Source organism: Pangasianodon hypophthalmus, chromosome 10, assembly GCF_027358585.1.
Source record: "Pangasianodon hypophthalmus isolate fPanHyp1 chromosome 10, fPanHyp1.pri, whole genome shotgun sequence".
Lineage (NCBI taxonomy): Eukaryota > Metazoa > Chordata > Actinopteri > Siluriformes > Pangasiidae > Pangasianodon > Pangasianodon hypophthalmus.
Genome location: NC_069719.1, coordinates 13,596,086 through 13,611,286, shown reverse-complemented (window position 1 = coordinate 13,611,286; position 15,201 = coordinate 13,596,086). Strand labels below are relative to the sequence as shown.

Below are 15,201 nucleotides of genomic sequence, written 5' to 3'. Positions count from 1 at the left end.
AAACAAAGAAAAGGAAATGTTTAAAATCTTAAATATTCAACGTTGAAGATTCAATATTTTTTGGTCACTGTGTAAATTTAAGCAAATGTGTGACAGTGTGACATTTGTAACTGTACAAAAGGTCAGATATTAGTTTCCGTTATCCCTTCCACTGAAAAATGTTCAGATGACACTCCCATGGTTTTGATCCAACATGAATCATCTGGATTTACACAAACTTGTGGAGTCCATGCCAGCTCCAGTGCAAACCATAAAAAGAAAGAAATTTTGGAAATTGTTTGTGGATTCACCATGACCAGGATATAGCAGTTACTGAAGATGAATAAATAGATGGATTAATGAATGAATTAATATGTGGTGAGTTGTAAATAAACACATTTCAGATGCAAATTTCAGCATGTGAGCCTATATGGAGAAACACTAATAGAAACATAATTATTAAGTATTGATAAGCTGTAGATGTGTAAGATGTCATTTTTGCATATTAGCAATTAAAGATCTATTGTTTATGCAAAGGCCACTAATGTGTTTCAGTTTCTGAAAGGAAATGTTAGACATAAACTGAATCAATTGTTCTAATAAACAGCAAATCAACTAAACAATGAACAAAAAAATTTTTCCAAAATTTTTCCAACAAGAAGAATTCATAGTCACATAACACAATATTTCAGAAGACAACGCGTAAATCATTAACACAAATAACTCGTTCACATGTTTATTTATAGATGAGCCACAGAGAAAGAAAATCTACATGTAGCCAGTCTTAGCAAAGTGTTAAAGTCAAATATCATTTTCAATCCATTTTACATCATCACATATTCATTCAAGCATTCATTCAAGACATTATATTCAGACGCCTCTATAGTTCAAGACATTATATTCAGACGCCTCTATAGTTCAAGACATTATATTCAGACGCCTCTATAGTTCAAGACAGCACAGCTGCTTATAAACAATGACAGACTTTTGAAAATTTCCAGTTGACAATGACTACTAGTGCTGTCCTATAAACCAATGTGACTTGCTAGTATCAGGGTACCACTTATATTTGTAAGGTTTGCCATTACAATTGAAATTATTTCATTCCATTTAAGTATAATTAATTTGAAACACTATGGGAGTATTTACCTTCTGAATATTCAGACAGTTTAAAGTGTCATGTTATACTGTAATGTTGCAAACCAATATAACACTTACATTCTGATAAGGAGAAAACACACACACATTAAAGCTAAGCACATCAGAATGATATAGTATTAGAAACATTTCACTGGAAAACTATTAGTATTTGCTGTCAAAAATAATTTCAACTCTGTGAAAGTGGTTAGGGCCACACAGGCCATGCAAATCATTAGGTGACAATTTCACTATGGTTTTAACCATTTGCTATGAGGTTAAAGTCACAATTTTAAAGGACAAAAATATCAAAACCGCTCCTCTCCCATAGCAAAATAGAGAAGCACTAGAAACTGGAAATATTTCAAATACGGACAAACATTTATCTAAAGAATAATGAAAATATCTTTCACTTCATCCATCATCCACACCTACTGGAAACTACTGAATAATTTTGTCATACTTGTTACATAAACATAATATGAATTCTCTGCTGGTTAAGTTTTTTTTTTTTATAGAAGCATCATATAGAATGCACTGTCGCAAGACAGAGCTTCCAAAAATTGCAACGCAGAAGGCATGGTTGAGGAGGAAGCGCCGGTACCTTAAGTGCAAATAGGCTAAAACAACACACATATACAAATCTTCTCAGTGGAGAAAGTTTTGTCTCAAGCTCTTCTGCTAAGACGTAGTGCTGCTCTGTGAAGAGGCTAAAATGTAAAGAAGGTAGAGTTACTTATATGACTCAATATGAATGAAGAACAGAATCTTAACACTGAGAATTAGCAAAACAAACCTGTTGAGTCCCTGAATCTTCTTTTTGCTTCAGCCCTCTCCTCTGAATCAAAGTACCACACAGTGATTGCATACCTACAACAGAAATTCAGTGCATATAACTGAACTCTCCCTGTAGCAAAGACGGCATATTCATTTATTTTTCATTTATTTATGCATACGCTTACAAACACACACACACACACACAGCCACTGACCTGGTAGCAAATGATGGCTGTACTTCATGAGGGTTCCTACGGTCTGACCAGAAAAGCAGGAGTCGATCAAACAGAGGTTCGATGTCGGCGACGTATGATTTTCCTTCAGGAAAAATGCGCAGAACTCCTCCATGCTCCTGTGAAGGAAAAAAAAAACAAAACCGACACAATAAATTAAGTGCCTATCTGCTGCACCCTGTGTGCCATTCATAACACACAAGCTATTAACATCCAGCCTACCTTGGCATTCCAGTTTTTGTTCAGGTAGTAGATGCAGGTGACACAGCGGCCATCTGCGTTAGGGTTATCTACATGTTTCACATATCCTGCACCGTTGCCTGGATAGCATGCTACCATTGCCTGAAACAGACAAACACAAAAGATGACAATGTGAGGCAATCCATAAGTATTACAGGTCATAATATAAATGTAAAAAATAGTTGATATTTAATGAGGAAAAATATCTAGTAGTTGACATGCGTTTCTATAAGAAGACATTTATTTGATTATTTAATAAATATTTAATATTTATGGAAGGAGTCTCAGGTGCCATTGTTTTGTAACCTTCAGTAAGTTTTCCAACACAAAGTTTCAACAGAGAGAAGTTTGAAATGTACAGTTTCTGGGTAACATGAAAAGCTGCTAGTTTTCTTTGTTTGTTTGTTTTATTGGGGTAAGTGTTTCATTTTTAACACCATGTCAGCATCAAGGACTATATTCATGGCAGGAGCAAGGTTGGTTTATGTATGTATGTATTTATTTATTTATAATAAACACAAATTACTAAAGCATACAAACAAATAAATAAATACAATTAAACAGCAGACATTTTAAATTTGTAATAGTTGCAAAATTCTTATGGCATAATTGGAATAAAACACTTCGGGTGGGAATGGTCCTAGTAATGGTAATTTGATGATTATTTTCCTGTAACAGCATGTTTTATTCCTTACACATCAACCTTCCTCCAAACAAACCAGATGCTAATAGACATGATCACTGTATTCTGATGAGCAATATATTATGAGGTGTGACTGTACCCAAAGCCTATTGTTTAACCTAAAATATATTTTAATCATAACAGTGGTTCTACTCTTGTATTCCATGTTAGCTGGCTTCCTTTGCTTATCTAGCTCTTTGGAGACTCTTCCCATCTATCAATAGTAGTCTCTATAGAAAGTTGTAAAGGTTTGGCAGCCAGAGCTCACCAGGTCTAAGATTGCGTGAGGCTGCACAGCACAATAGCAACACGCCTCAGTCTCACAATAAAACGGGAAGCAAAGCCCCCTCCATATCACCTCAGCCCCACATGACCTTCTGCTCTTGCACATAATTTAGCACGCAATATACCCTGCACTACCACAGCGCACGCACGTATCCATTCTCGTTACACGGTTCTGAAATCAAACAATCATGCTTGTAGTGAATACATTTACAATTACTCATTGACAGATGCTTTTATCCATTTTAGTAAGCATTCAGAATCGGGGGGAAGTGGGGGGGGGACTGTAGGAAATAATTTGGAAAATGATACTTTTGAATAATTAGGGGATTCCTGTCCTACAAGTGATTAGACTAGTTTAAAAAAAGCCCTTTTAGGCACCGATAGAAAGATTTACGATTTTGAAAGTTACTGCAATACATTTTCATTTACTCCTTCATGAAGTAAAACAGGGCAGGAGAAATATACACAATATACTTTTCCACTATAGTAAATCTGCTCACATGTTTATGTAAAACAAAGTATTATAGGTGAGATAATCTAATATATTTTATTTGCTGACTACAGCCATTGTGTCCACTCCCTGAGGCACTGTTCACCAAAGTATCATTTTCTTTGTCTTTGGAATTGCTAAACTAAACTAACTAAACTCAAGAAAATGAAAAAGCTTTAACTCAAGAAAATGAATTTATTATGTTTTCTATCACAGCTGGTATAATATGCAAGGAGTGCACTTTCAAAAAGGTAATCAGTCCTGACAACAATAATAATCATAACCAGAAAAAAAAATTCTATTCAGTTTTTTTTTCTGTCCCATAAAACGTCTCATTAAACGTTACAAACATAAAAAAAATCGAAGCCTGTTCCAAAACACAGCCGCATTTTCCTATAATCACTGTCTCTGCAGACCACACCACTCAAGTGCTACAGTTGCTATTCACTGCCGTGCATGTTTACATTTCTGCAAACGCAAATTTATCATGGTCTCCTTCCAACAATAAGGGCACACACGTAGGTTGCCGTCATATCCCAATGCAAACACCTATGGAGAGATCTGGAAGGACGTGTGTGTGTGTGTGTGTGTGTGTGTGTGTGTGTGTGTGAGTGGGGTGGGGGGAGTGAGGGAGAGAGAGGGAGAGAGAGGGAGAGAGAGGGAGAGAGCCTGGCTGACTGCCAGGACTGTGAAGGTTTAATGACAGTGCTACGTGTTGAGCGTGAGTGCGCTGCTTCGTACACACACACACACACACACACACACACACACACACACACACACAGTATTCAGCTCTGACTCAAAAGCCCCCTCCCCCGGGGTCAGATCAGCAAGCAGATCCAGCTCGTTTCCACGCCACTCCTACTAAACTTAAGGCTACTCTTGGACAACAAGCTCTGGGTCTTTATTTCGAGTTTGAATCCGAGCAAGACGATTTCACCATGGCCAGAAGGAGATTATCGGAAAATGGCACAGGCTGAAAAAAAATCACTTACTTACTTCCCGTTGCCTCAGTCTGTGTTTCCTGTGAAGGGGAAGCTGTGGGAAGAGTCACGTACTACTCATGATCAGCTCTCGCATGGCTAGCTCTGACAGCCTATCTGTGGCATTCATCACCAACCACACTGCATCACAACAAACAGCTACTGTAATTGTACTGTGCATTCAAAATAAAGGAAGACGATGACACAACTTGTTGAATAAAAGAATGCAGGGCATAGACCAACGTTAGCTGCAAATGCCCTTTTTTACCGGTTTTTGCAGGAACACCACATTCAGCAGCACGCTGCAGTCACGTTGGGACCGGCTTCCAAAAGCACTACCAAAAAATTTATTTTTATTTACTCAGTTCAAAATAAAATAAAATATAAAAATAACTAATGACATTTTCTCCACAGATGATTTATTATTTCAGCTGTTAAGTGTTTAAAAAACAGTATAGTCAGTGCCCAGTGACACGACTGCCATATGCTTACATTTTTATTTTTTATGCTGACTCATTCACTCATTATTAACTAGTATCTTTCATCAGCATGACTATCTTTTTCAGCAAGGTACTGCTTCAACCAGCATGGGCATGCTACTAGCCCAATCATGAATCGTTCCACTCGTTCCTATGGTATTTCTGTAGTACAAAAGAAAACCCCGGTTCTCAGCTAGCTGCTGGCCTGGAACCAGGGTGATGCCGAGGACAGGCTAATGTTGTGCCTTGCTCTTAAACTCTGAGGAGAAACTCCTTTATTGTTGGTGAGTGGTGGGGAACTAATAAGGGTACATTCATTAATTCAGGCTCGACTACACTAGTGTTAAATCTCTAAAGGTCCCATCCTAATTTAAAAAAAAAATAAAAAATCAGATGACTTTCCACCTCATTTCTCAGCCATCCGTTTCCTTCCTGAAAACTGCATTGCATAAGCAACACACGTAAGCCACAACCTGTATTACTGGTTAATAATAATGCTGGATCGTATTTTTAAATACCTAGCAAAATATCTATTTATTTTTTCATTGCTGATGGAGTAAAGTAAGAAGCTTGTTGAATTTCAAGCCTTTAGAGAGATTGGCTTTATTTTTTTCCATTATAGATAGCTTATACAAGATTAGTAGTTGTTTTTTTGTTGTTGTTGTTGTTTTGTTTTGTTTTGTATTTTTTGTGTAACAAAGTGTAAAACTTTGCTGAATAAGATTTTTAGTGAATGTTGTTTGTTTGTGTGATTTATAAAAGAATCACATTAACACCCACATCTACGGAGTGATTAATCATCCTCAGGTACTGCATGCATTACATAAAACATCACTATATGATTTATATATTTTTTGGTTGTTTCTTCCATACATTTGTCTTAACCAAGTGATGCAAACACAAGTATTACAGTCATGTCACAGTTCTTGTCATTTTATTTTGGTTGGATATATTTTATTCACTATATATACACATTATGCATATGTACAAAGAAAGGATATGTTTAATTTAATGTGTATAAGTATGTTAATCTATTTTAATAAGTTTATTAAACATCTGAGCATAGTTTTCATTTCTAAGTTTACATTGAGAAAATATTATCAGTTATTTTACTCTTAACTCATCTGTTTCATGTTCGTATAGTCGCTGTGCATGTCATGTAAGAAAACAGTCATGTGACCTGTGACCCTGCTTGCCAAGTGTAATAGCACACACATTTCCACTTACATCAGCTCAGCATATTCACTCGGTAGAACACTCCCTTCTCCGCTTCTTCCTATATACAGTCAGGTCCATAAGTATTTGGACAGTGAAACAATTTTTGTAATTTTGCCTCTGTACACCACCACAATGGATTTGAAATGAAGCAATCAAGCTGTGATTGAAGTATAGACTTTCAGCTTTAAATCAAAGGGCTTACAAAAATATTGCACTAACTGTTTAGGAATTACAGGCTCACAGGTAATTGGACAAACTAACATAATTATAAATATAAGGATCATTTTTAAGACTTGGATGCAAATTCTTTGCACTCAATGACTGCCTGAAGGCTGGAACCTATAGACATCACCAAATGTTTCCTCCCTTGAGAAGCTTTGCGAGGCCTTTACTTCAGCCACCTTCAGTTGCTGCTTGTTTGTGGGGCTTTCTGCCTTCAGTTTTGTCTTTAGTAAGTGAAAAGCATGCTCAATTGGGTTGAGGTCAGATGACTGTCTCAGCCATTTAAGAACATTCCATTTCTTTGCATTTCAAATCCATTGTGGTGATGTACAGAGGCAAAATTACAAAAATAATTAATAAATAAATAGTGCCACTGTCCAAATACTTATGAACCGACTGTATACAATATACGGACAGGCTGGCTGATGAGTATGGTGCCACATTGATCTCCAAGTAAATGAATGAACATGTCCAATAAATGAAAATCTGAAAACTGCAGTCCAGTCCTCAGACCCATATTTTCCATCATTGTCATTACTTGAACTATTTAGAGGACCGGGAAACAGGAACTGCTTTAGCATACCTCGGCACTCACTCTAATTGCTTCTTCATACTCTTCACAAAACTGATAACAACTGTGCAAATCATGTCATGTCCATTCCATATGTTGTGAATCTATGACACACTAGGATGTCTGTGCTGAACAAAACAAACATGTTAAAATTCAAATTTTAATTATGGATTATTGCTGGATTTAAATAACCACTGTTTTGTATATACTTTATCTGCACTACACATCAGCTGCACAACACTGTTAATGAACTGTTTAATTGCCTGTATATTCCCGTAGTATCACCATACAATACAAAACTGTAATATGTATTTCATTATAGGGATTTAACATAACATAAATCCAAACTTACATTATGATACATTTTTACATTAAAATTACAGTAAATTACAGTATGCTTTATTTTTATATATATATTTATTTTGTATGAATTATAATAAGCACAAAAAATGGCCTACAGGACAAGCACACAAATCTTGGCTCAAATCTTTCCCTGTCGCTCCCTGTATAAAAAAAAAGGGGGGGGTGACCACCATCAGTGACCGGGGAGAAACAACTGACTGTCAGATAAATACGTTTAGCTAGAATTCTTACTAAAATAGTGCTAAATAGTTTCGCTACTTAAGGAATACTATACTAACTGAAGTGCAAAGCTTGTATCTTTAGGTATCTAACTATCAGTTTTGCCACAATCAAGCCCGGCCATTGATCATAGATTTTTCATTTATTAAAAGCTGTGAGACCTGACTGAGTATTACACCACTGCCAGCACCTCAGTACTTAGTAGGAGTAATCTGATTTTGTGATAATAGTCTACCTAAACTCTTTCTGAGTAGCTAGCTAAAGTTTGCTGTTAAATGCTAAAACAAACACATGGTGACATTATTGTTAATTTTAGCTAAAAATTTATTTTGATGTAATTTTGTCTTTTACAGTGTTCTCTACCCCAGATCAGGCTGAGATATGTGGCCTATAAGCTTTTAAAAAATACTTTTGTTTAACTTATGATAACGTGGCTATAACTGTTTTAATTATTAAAATGACAATACACCATCATGTATCATGTAACACAAAACTAAACTATCATGTTTACCAAAAACATTTACAGTAAACCTCTATAGTAGATTTAGTCAAACAGTAAGCAAATTACAGCACTGATATTATTGTAGAGCTCAGTTAAATACTAGAAGAGGTAATTAAAGTAATTAACAACTAATGTTCTCTATACATTATAGTCATGGTTCTTACTCTTTGATGCTGACTTATGGACTGCAGTGCAACTGCAATAATACCTTCAACAGCTTATAGTTTTGATTTTTTGATGCAACAGTTTTAAAGAATCCATTCAGCTGAAATAATGAACAGCACTGTATTAACTTCCATAGTGAAACTATAGACAAAAGCAAGTTTATTCATATCATTATGAATACTAATGAATACTATGATAGAAAATCCAGTTCTTTAGTTTTATCCATGATTTAGTGGTTCTGATAACTTTAAGTAAATACATACATTTGTTGCTTTTGACAACAGATACAAAGCAGCTTAATGACTGAAAAATTAATAAGGAGTTAAAAACAGAACTACCCATACATACTGTATTTCATTTATGTGGACACACACAGTATAAAACACATTTAAAATGTTTTAATGTGACTCCTTTGTTTCTGTCCAATGATTTGGATGACTGCTTATTAAACAATAGACCCCCCACCCCACTTTTTTGGCCCACCATAAGTACTAGGAAATGGGTACTTTTCAGAGGATTAAAAATAGAATTTGCTTTGCATTTCTAACCTGTTCAGAGAGATCTGTGTAGTTGTTATGTGAATAAAACCTAATAATTATTATCATGAACCAAATGATAGAAACAGAACACACACACAAACTATTTTATTATGTAGATCTAGATCTATCTATTCTAAAACTGGTGAAAACATTAAGAGAAGCAAGGGATATAATGTCGGTACAAATTATGAGATAAAGAATTTATGGTCTGTGTAAATATTATGAGAACATAGGAATTATTGAAGGTGTAAACCTTATGAGAACCTAGATATAAAGTCTGTGTAAACATTATGAGAACCTAGATATAAAGTCTGTGTAAACATTATGAGAACCTAGGAACTACAGTCAATGTAAAATTATGAGAACCTAGGAACTATAGAAACTGTAAACATTATGAGAACCTAGATATAAAGTCTGTGTAAACATTATGAGAACCTAGATATAAAGTCTGTGTAAACATTATGAGAACCTAGGAACTACAGTCAATGTAAAATTATGAGAACCTAGGAACTATAGAAAGTGTAAACATTATGAGAAACTAAGAACTACAGAAAGCGTAACCATTACGAGAACCTAGGAACTACAGTCAATGTAAACATTACGAGAACCTAGGAACTACAGTCTGTGTAAACGTTACAGGAACCTAGAAACTATAGAAAGTGTAAACATTATGAGAACCTAGAAACTATAGAAAGTGTAAACATTATGAGAACCTAGGAACTATAGAAAGTGTAAACATTACGAGAACTTAGGAACTATAGAAAGTGTAAACATTGAGAACCTAGGAACTATAGAAAGTGTAAACATTATGAGAACCTAGGAACTATAGAAAGTGTAAACATTATGAGAACCTAGGAACTATAGAAAGTGTAAACATTATGAGAACCTAGGAACTATAGAAAGTGTAAACATTATGAGAACCTAGGAACTACAGTCAATGTAAACATTATGAGAACCTATTAAAGCTGGCATAATCCTTGTGAGAAGCAACATTATTATTGTTGTTATTACTAAACTGCGCAAAATAAAAGGCCTACAGTGTATAAGGATTATTTGGGTTGGTGGTTCAGTGATGAAGGTGTTGGTGACGCAGAACTGAGAGCTGAAACCCCAGGACCTGTCAGCCCTGAACTTCCACTGAATCCTCACCTGTAAATCGTTTCGGACTGAAGCTTCTACCTAGTGAATGATGTAGATGTGTTGGCTTACCTTGGAGCGCTCTCGGACCGTGTTCTTGCCCAGTCTCCCAGCGCACAGAGAGATGAGCTTGTCAGTCTGTTTCAGTAAGAAGCCTATAGCTTCAGCTCCTCTCTCAGTGCCGCTACGCCACGTTATTTTATCTCCCCTAATATGACTTCTACAAACTCCTGAGGCTCGACCAGCGAGCTGCCCGGCACTCAGAACGCCAGAACGGTGAATCTGTTTCACTTGGCCCAAGACCATACGACCTATGGCTTCACCGAGAAAATGGTCGAGGTAAAAGAAGCCGCGGTCCAGCAGAGACGGTACGACGTGCTCCAGAGCCAACTGCTCCAACTGCGCGTCCGTTAGATGCTGGAGAAACGGCATTCTGCTCAGCTTTAGCCTGCTGCTAACAACGACCGTGAAGTCTCCCGTCTCCGTCTGCGACACTTTGAGTCATTCAGTACAGCAAACACACTGAGACAGGCTGGTTTACAGCTTCAGTTTCCCCGCTGAACTTCCCTATCTTTCTCTCAAACACACACACTCCCACACACACCTGCCAGGGAATGTGGAACGTGCGGGTTGTAGAGTAGCTCTAAGTGGGCGGGGCCTAATCCGTTCCGCCCATTCCGTTTGTTTTGCCTTTCTGTTTGGACCGCGGCCCGGCAGCACGTGTCCATCCTAAACTGATTACTTTATTATGCTTCCGGAACACGTGGCTGTATATTGCGAAGTGACACGCAAATAAGATCTACAGTAACCTAAACTGTAAATGTGATCTTTTTTATGATTTTTTTTTCATTATTCGCGTAAAAATATTTCTTTTACAAACGGAGAACTGTCTTTAGTAGTTTTTTTTTTTTTTCAGATTAGTACAGCATCTGGAATGCAGAGTGAGATGTACTGCAGCGTGAGAAACTAACATTTGTTAGTTTATGTTAAGCGCACGTAGCCGCCATTGAGCACTGCGTCGCGCGCATGTAGGCAGCAGCGCTGCGTCCGCTGACGTGCAAACATCTCCAGCAAGCCTCCAAGCGCGCATCTTACAGGAACAGGAACACATAACTGCCTCATGTCGCTAATAAACTTGTGTTTCGAGTGTGAAATTATGTCGTGTTCCACTGTGTTCGGTTTGTATAGATGCAATTTAGTGTGTGTAGAAAAATGATGCAGCAGAAAAATATTCCAAAGTCCTGGAAATAAATACCATCCTGCAGAATGCATGTCTCTTAGATATACTGTTATCCGTATGCATAATTTCAGGACTTTTTTTTTTTTCCTGCATTACTTGAAGGAAAGTGTATACACCCCACAGATACTAAGGTCGTTAACAGAACTTAGTTTTAGTGTAGAAAACAGCACTCACCTTGTGTCTCCCCCTGATCTTGTAGCTCCCAAGTTTGCCGTCAGCGAACGTGATAAGCTTATCTATTCTTGACAGCAGAACGCCTATGTTGTGGCAGCCCGTTTCAATGCCTTCGACCCAGGCGATTTTATCCCCGCGAATAGCTTTAGTTTGGCCCAGGGTTTGGCACGCGAGCTGTCCGTCCTGCATGCTGCCATCCTCCTGCACGCGCCTTACCTCCTGCACAATTCGGTCTCCAAGCTTTTCTCCCAGAAAGTTGTCTACGATACACAAACCGTATGAGTTCATACAAGGTACGATGTATTGTAATACGAGTCTGTGAGTGTTGAGGCGTTTGTGCTCTTTTGATTTGGGCCGGTTGCTACGCGGTTTGCGGAGCTCGCGTGGCAGAGCGCTGTTCGCAGCGCGCGCTGATTCTGCGCTCTCCGCGCCGTGGCGGCTCGTGCTCGGGGACCGGTGCTCAGCCCCTCTCACTCCAGGATCCTGCTCCAGCCCATCGGTACCATTTCGAGTCGAGCTTGGCTCTTCTTCGGGGATATGTTCGGCGCTGTGTTCTGCCATTTGCCGGTAGAGTAAATCCCTCGTGCGCTCGTTATCATCTTCAGTTGATGGGCGCGCCTTCTGCGCTACGTGAGCAGCACCAAATGTATCGCTTACGCAGAACAAGGCTCTCCTTTTGCCCATTACTTTTCCCAGTTTCTAAATCTAGCTGGCTCAAAACATAAAATGCATATGATCATTCACTGTATGTAGTTCACTGCTGTAGAAATCACAGCTGAAAGATCTTGGTGTGTGAGACGTGCGTTTAACCTGGAGCTGCTTTTAGTTTTTAAAACGTTTGCATGAACGTGACCAAGCGTCAGTCCATTAAAATAGACTTGTAGCTTACATATGTTTGCACTTTCGTGACTTATTTGTTGTAGCCTATTCCTTGCACCATTTGTTTTTGCAGTGTTGGGAACGGTCTGTATATTTAGGACTGTTTTATTCGGATGAATATGAACATGTACACTCAATCTTGAATTAATACTTTCATTGTTTAAGCTTTTCAGAATTACTCTAACACACACACACGTGATAAAATGAATATCACTTTGCACAACTTCTAAATCAAGTCTGTTTTCAGTTTTTAAAATCACACCTAAGAAAATGTTATTCACTCAGCAGTTTTCACTTCCTTGTAAAAGTGAAGTACTATGAAGTTTGTGAAAGATTTGTCGCATATTATGATTACAATTACACTCATACATCTGCCTTTAATTGTTATATAGTGGTAGAATGACTGTGAACTTACAAGGCCTACCTCACAATGTTTACTTTAGGCCAAGTGTTCATAAACTAGGTAAGTTCCTGAAGAGGCACCATAAATATCTGCTGATCGTATATATTGCAAAATGTACCTATCAGATTTTGGCAGGAGAAAACAGGACCATTATATTGTGCAAGATAATCACATTGGTTAATACACGGGTTCCCAACCTCAGAGTATCCATGTCGTGCACATTTCAGTGTTTTCCTGCTGCCACCACACCTGATTCTACTAATCAGCCAGCTAACAGGCCTTCCTGAGTTGAAGTGGATGTGTTAGAGCAGGGAAACCACTAAAATGTGCAGGAAAGACGGTACTCCAGGACCAGCGCTGGGAGCTTGTGGGTTATTATAATGAATATTGCCACACATTGCATTCCGCTCAGAAAGTACTGGAACAGCAAGGCCAATTCTTTTGTTTTTGCTATGCAATGAAGACATTTAGGTTTGAGATCAAAAGATGAATATTAGACAATAGATCAGAATTTCAGCTTTCATTTCCTGATATATACATCTGGATGTGTTAAACTACTTAGAACAGGGCACCTTCTGTTTGAACCCACCCATTTTTCAAGTAAGCAAAAATATTGGAACATGTGACTGATAGGTGTTTCGTGTTGCCCAGGTGTGCCCTGTTAGACTGATTTTTTTTAGATTGATTGATAGTTTGAGCCCTGGGTTTGGAATGTCCTGAGAAAGAAAGATCAGCCAAGGAAAACAGCAGCAGTTGATGACAGAAACACTGTGAGAGCTGTAAAGAAAAACAACCGTCAGTGACATCACCACAACCTCCACAGGGCAGGAGTGAAGATACCACAATCCACCATTTGAAGAAGACTTAGAGTGCAGAAATATATAGGCCACACCACAAGATGCAAACCACTGATCAGCAGTAAGAATCAGTAGGCCTGATTGGAATTTGCAAAGAAATACAGAAATGAGCCACAAAAGTTGGAACAAAGATTAACCTCTAGGAGAAAGAAAGGATCTGCTCATGACTCAAAACATACAAGCTCATCGGTCAAGTACTGGAGGTAGTGTCATGGCTTGAGCTTGCATGGCTGTTTCTGGAACGGGCTCACTAAACTTTATTGATGTAACTCATGATGGTAGCAGCAGAATGAATTCAGAAATCTACAGAAACATTCTGTCTGCCAATTTACAGAGAAATGCATCCAGTCTAATTGGGAGGACCTTCTTCATGCAGCAAGACAGTGACCCAAAACACACTGCCAACACAACAAAGGACTTCATCAGGGGGAAAAAGTGGTAGGTTTTAGACTGGCCAAGTCAATCCCCAGACCTTAACCCAATTGAGCAGCATTTCACCTCCTGAAGAGGAGACTAAAGGGAGAAACCCCCCAAAACAAAAAACAAAAAAAAATGCAAGAGTTTGGTGATGTCAGTTGGTCACTGGCTCGATGCAGTTATTGCAAACGGATATGCAACCTAATATTAACTGTTATTTACTAAGACTATCTCTTCCAGTACTTTTGCTCACCTAAAAAAAATTGGATTGACACCAACGCTGACATGTTCCAAGTTGTTTAACACATCTAGATGTAAATATCAGGAAATGAAAGCTGAAATTCTGGTCTGTCATCTCATATTCATCTTTTGATACATAAATGTCTTCAGTGTATAGCAAAAACGAAAGAATTGGCCTCGCCCTTCAAATACTTTCAGCTGAGACTGTATATTGGCAATATGTCTATTTCTAATGCTATAATTAATACATTATCACCAGTTTCAGCTACTGAACTTATGAAGCTCCAATGGCTGAGCTCAGCACTGGCAGGCATGGGTAGCTCATACAGATGGTCTTTATACTGTGCTAAAAGAGGCCCATAAAAGGTGATTTGATCCTGTTTACAAACACCTCAGGCAGCTTTTTGAACCCAGTGAAGTTGCAAAGTTGGCAGGCTGTTCTATTTGCACTCTATCTGAGGTCCAGGCAACCATTGAGCATGTACGTGAGAACATCCTCATCCTGCAGTTTAAACAGTAACCAGCTGCTATTTTCTTTCTGACTCCATGCCAGCGAGATGTTTCTGAGAACTAGACTGAATGTCATTGGTTGGTCTGAAAGAACCCTCCCACAGTAGGTCTTGCAGGTGGTAAGTCTGTGCACGTACTGCCTTTTAGGTATTCTGGCACATTACATTTCTGAAGCACATTAACTCCAGATATCAACTTCAAGAGCACAATGATGGGTTCTGCCAAGAAACTGAATTCTTCAGCTTCCTTAGTATTTTTTT

General features: G+C 38.1%; 1 protein-coding gene across 2 annotated transcripts; it reads right to left on the bottom strand.

The window, feature by feature from the left end:
• Positions 1-701: 701 nt before the first annotated feature.
• Positions 702-12,467, bottom strand: egln3 (egl-9 family hypoxia-inducible factor 3). 2 transcript variants are annotated; one of them, XM_026934308.3, is made up of 5 exons: positions 11,636-12,467; positions 2,349-2,468; positions 2,109-2,245; positions 1,913-1,986; positions 702-1,826 (listed from the first exon to the last, which is right to left on the bottom strand). In XM_026934308.3, the coding sequence occupies exons 1-5, from the start codon at positions 12,317-12,319 to the stop codon at positions 1,798-1,800; spliced, it is 1,044 nt and encodes a 347-aa protein (XP_026790109.2). In that variant the 5' UTR covers positions 12,320-12,467; the 3' UTR covers positions 702-1,797. The 2 variants fall into 2 exon arrangements, with proteins under 2 accessions (XP_026790109.2, XP_026790110.1); XM_026934309.3 differs by lacking the exon at positions 11,636-12,467 and adding an exon at positions 10,294-10,813.
• Between the last annotated feature and the right edge of the window lie 2,734 nt (positions 12,468-15,201).

Bases quoted from the DNA above. Each gene is read 5' to 3' on its own strand.
- egln3 (XM_026934308.3), bottom strand. From the start codon at position 12,319: ATGGGCAAAAGGAGAGCCTTGTTCTGCGTAAGCGATACATTTGGTGCT. The intron at 2,246-2,348 runs GTAGGCTGGATG...TTTCCTTCACAG, and splicing joins ACAAAAACTGGAATGCCAAG to GAGCATGGAGGAGTTCTGCG. The intron at 1,827-1,912 runs GTTTGTTTTGCT...TTTACATTTTAG, and splicing joins AAGATTCAGGGACTCAACAG to CCTCTTCACAGAGCAGCACT.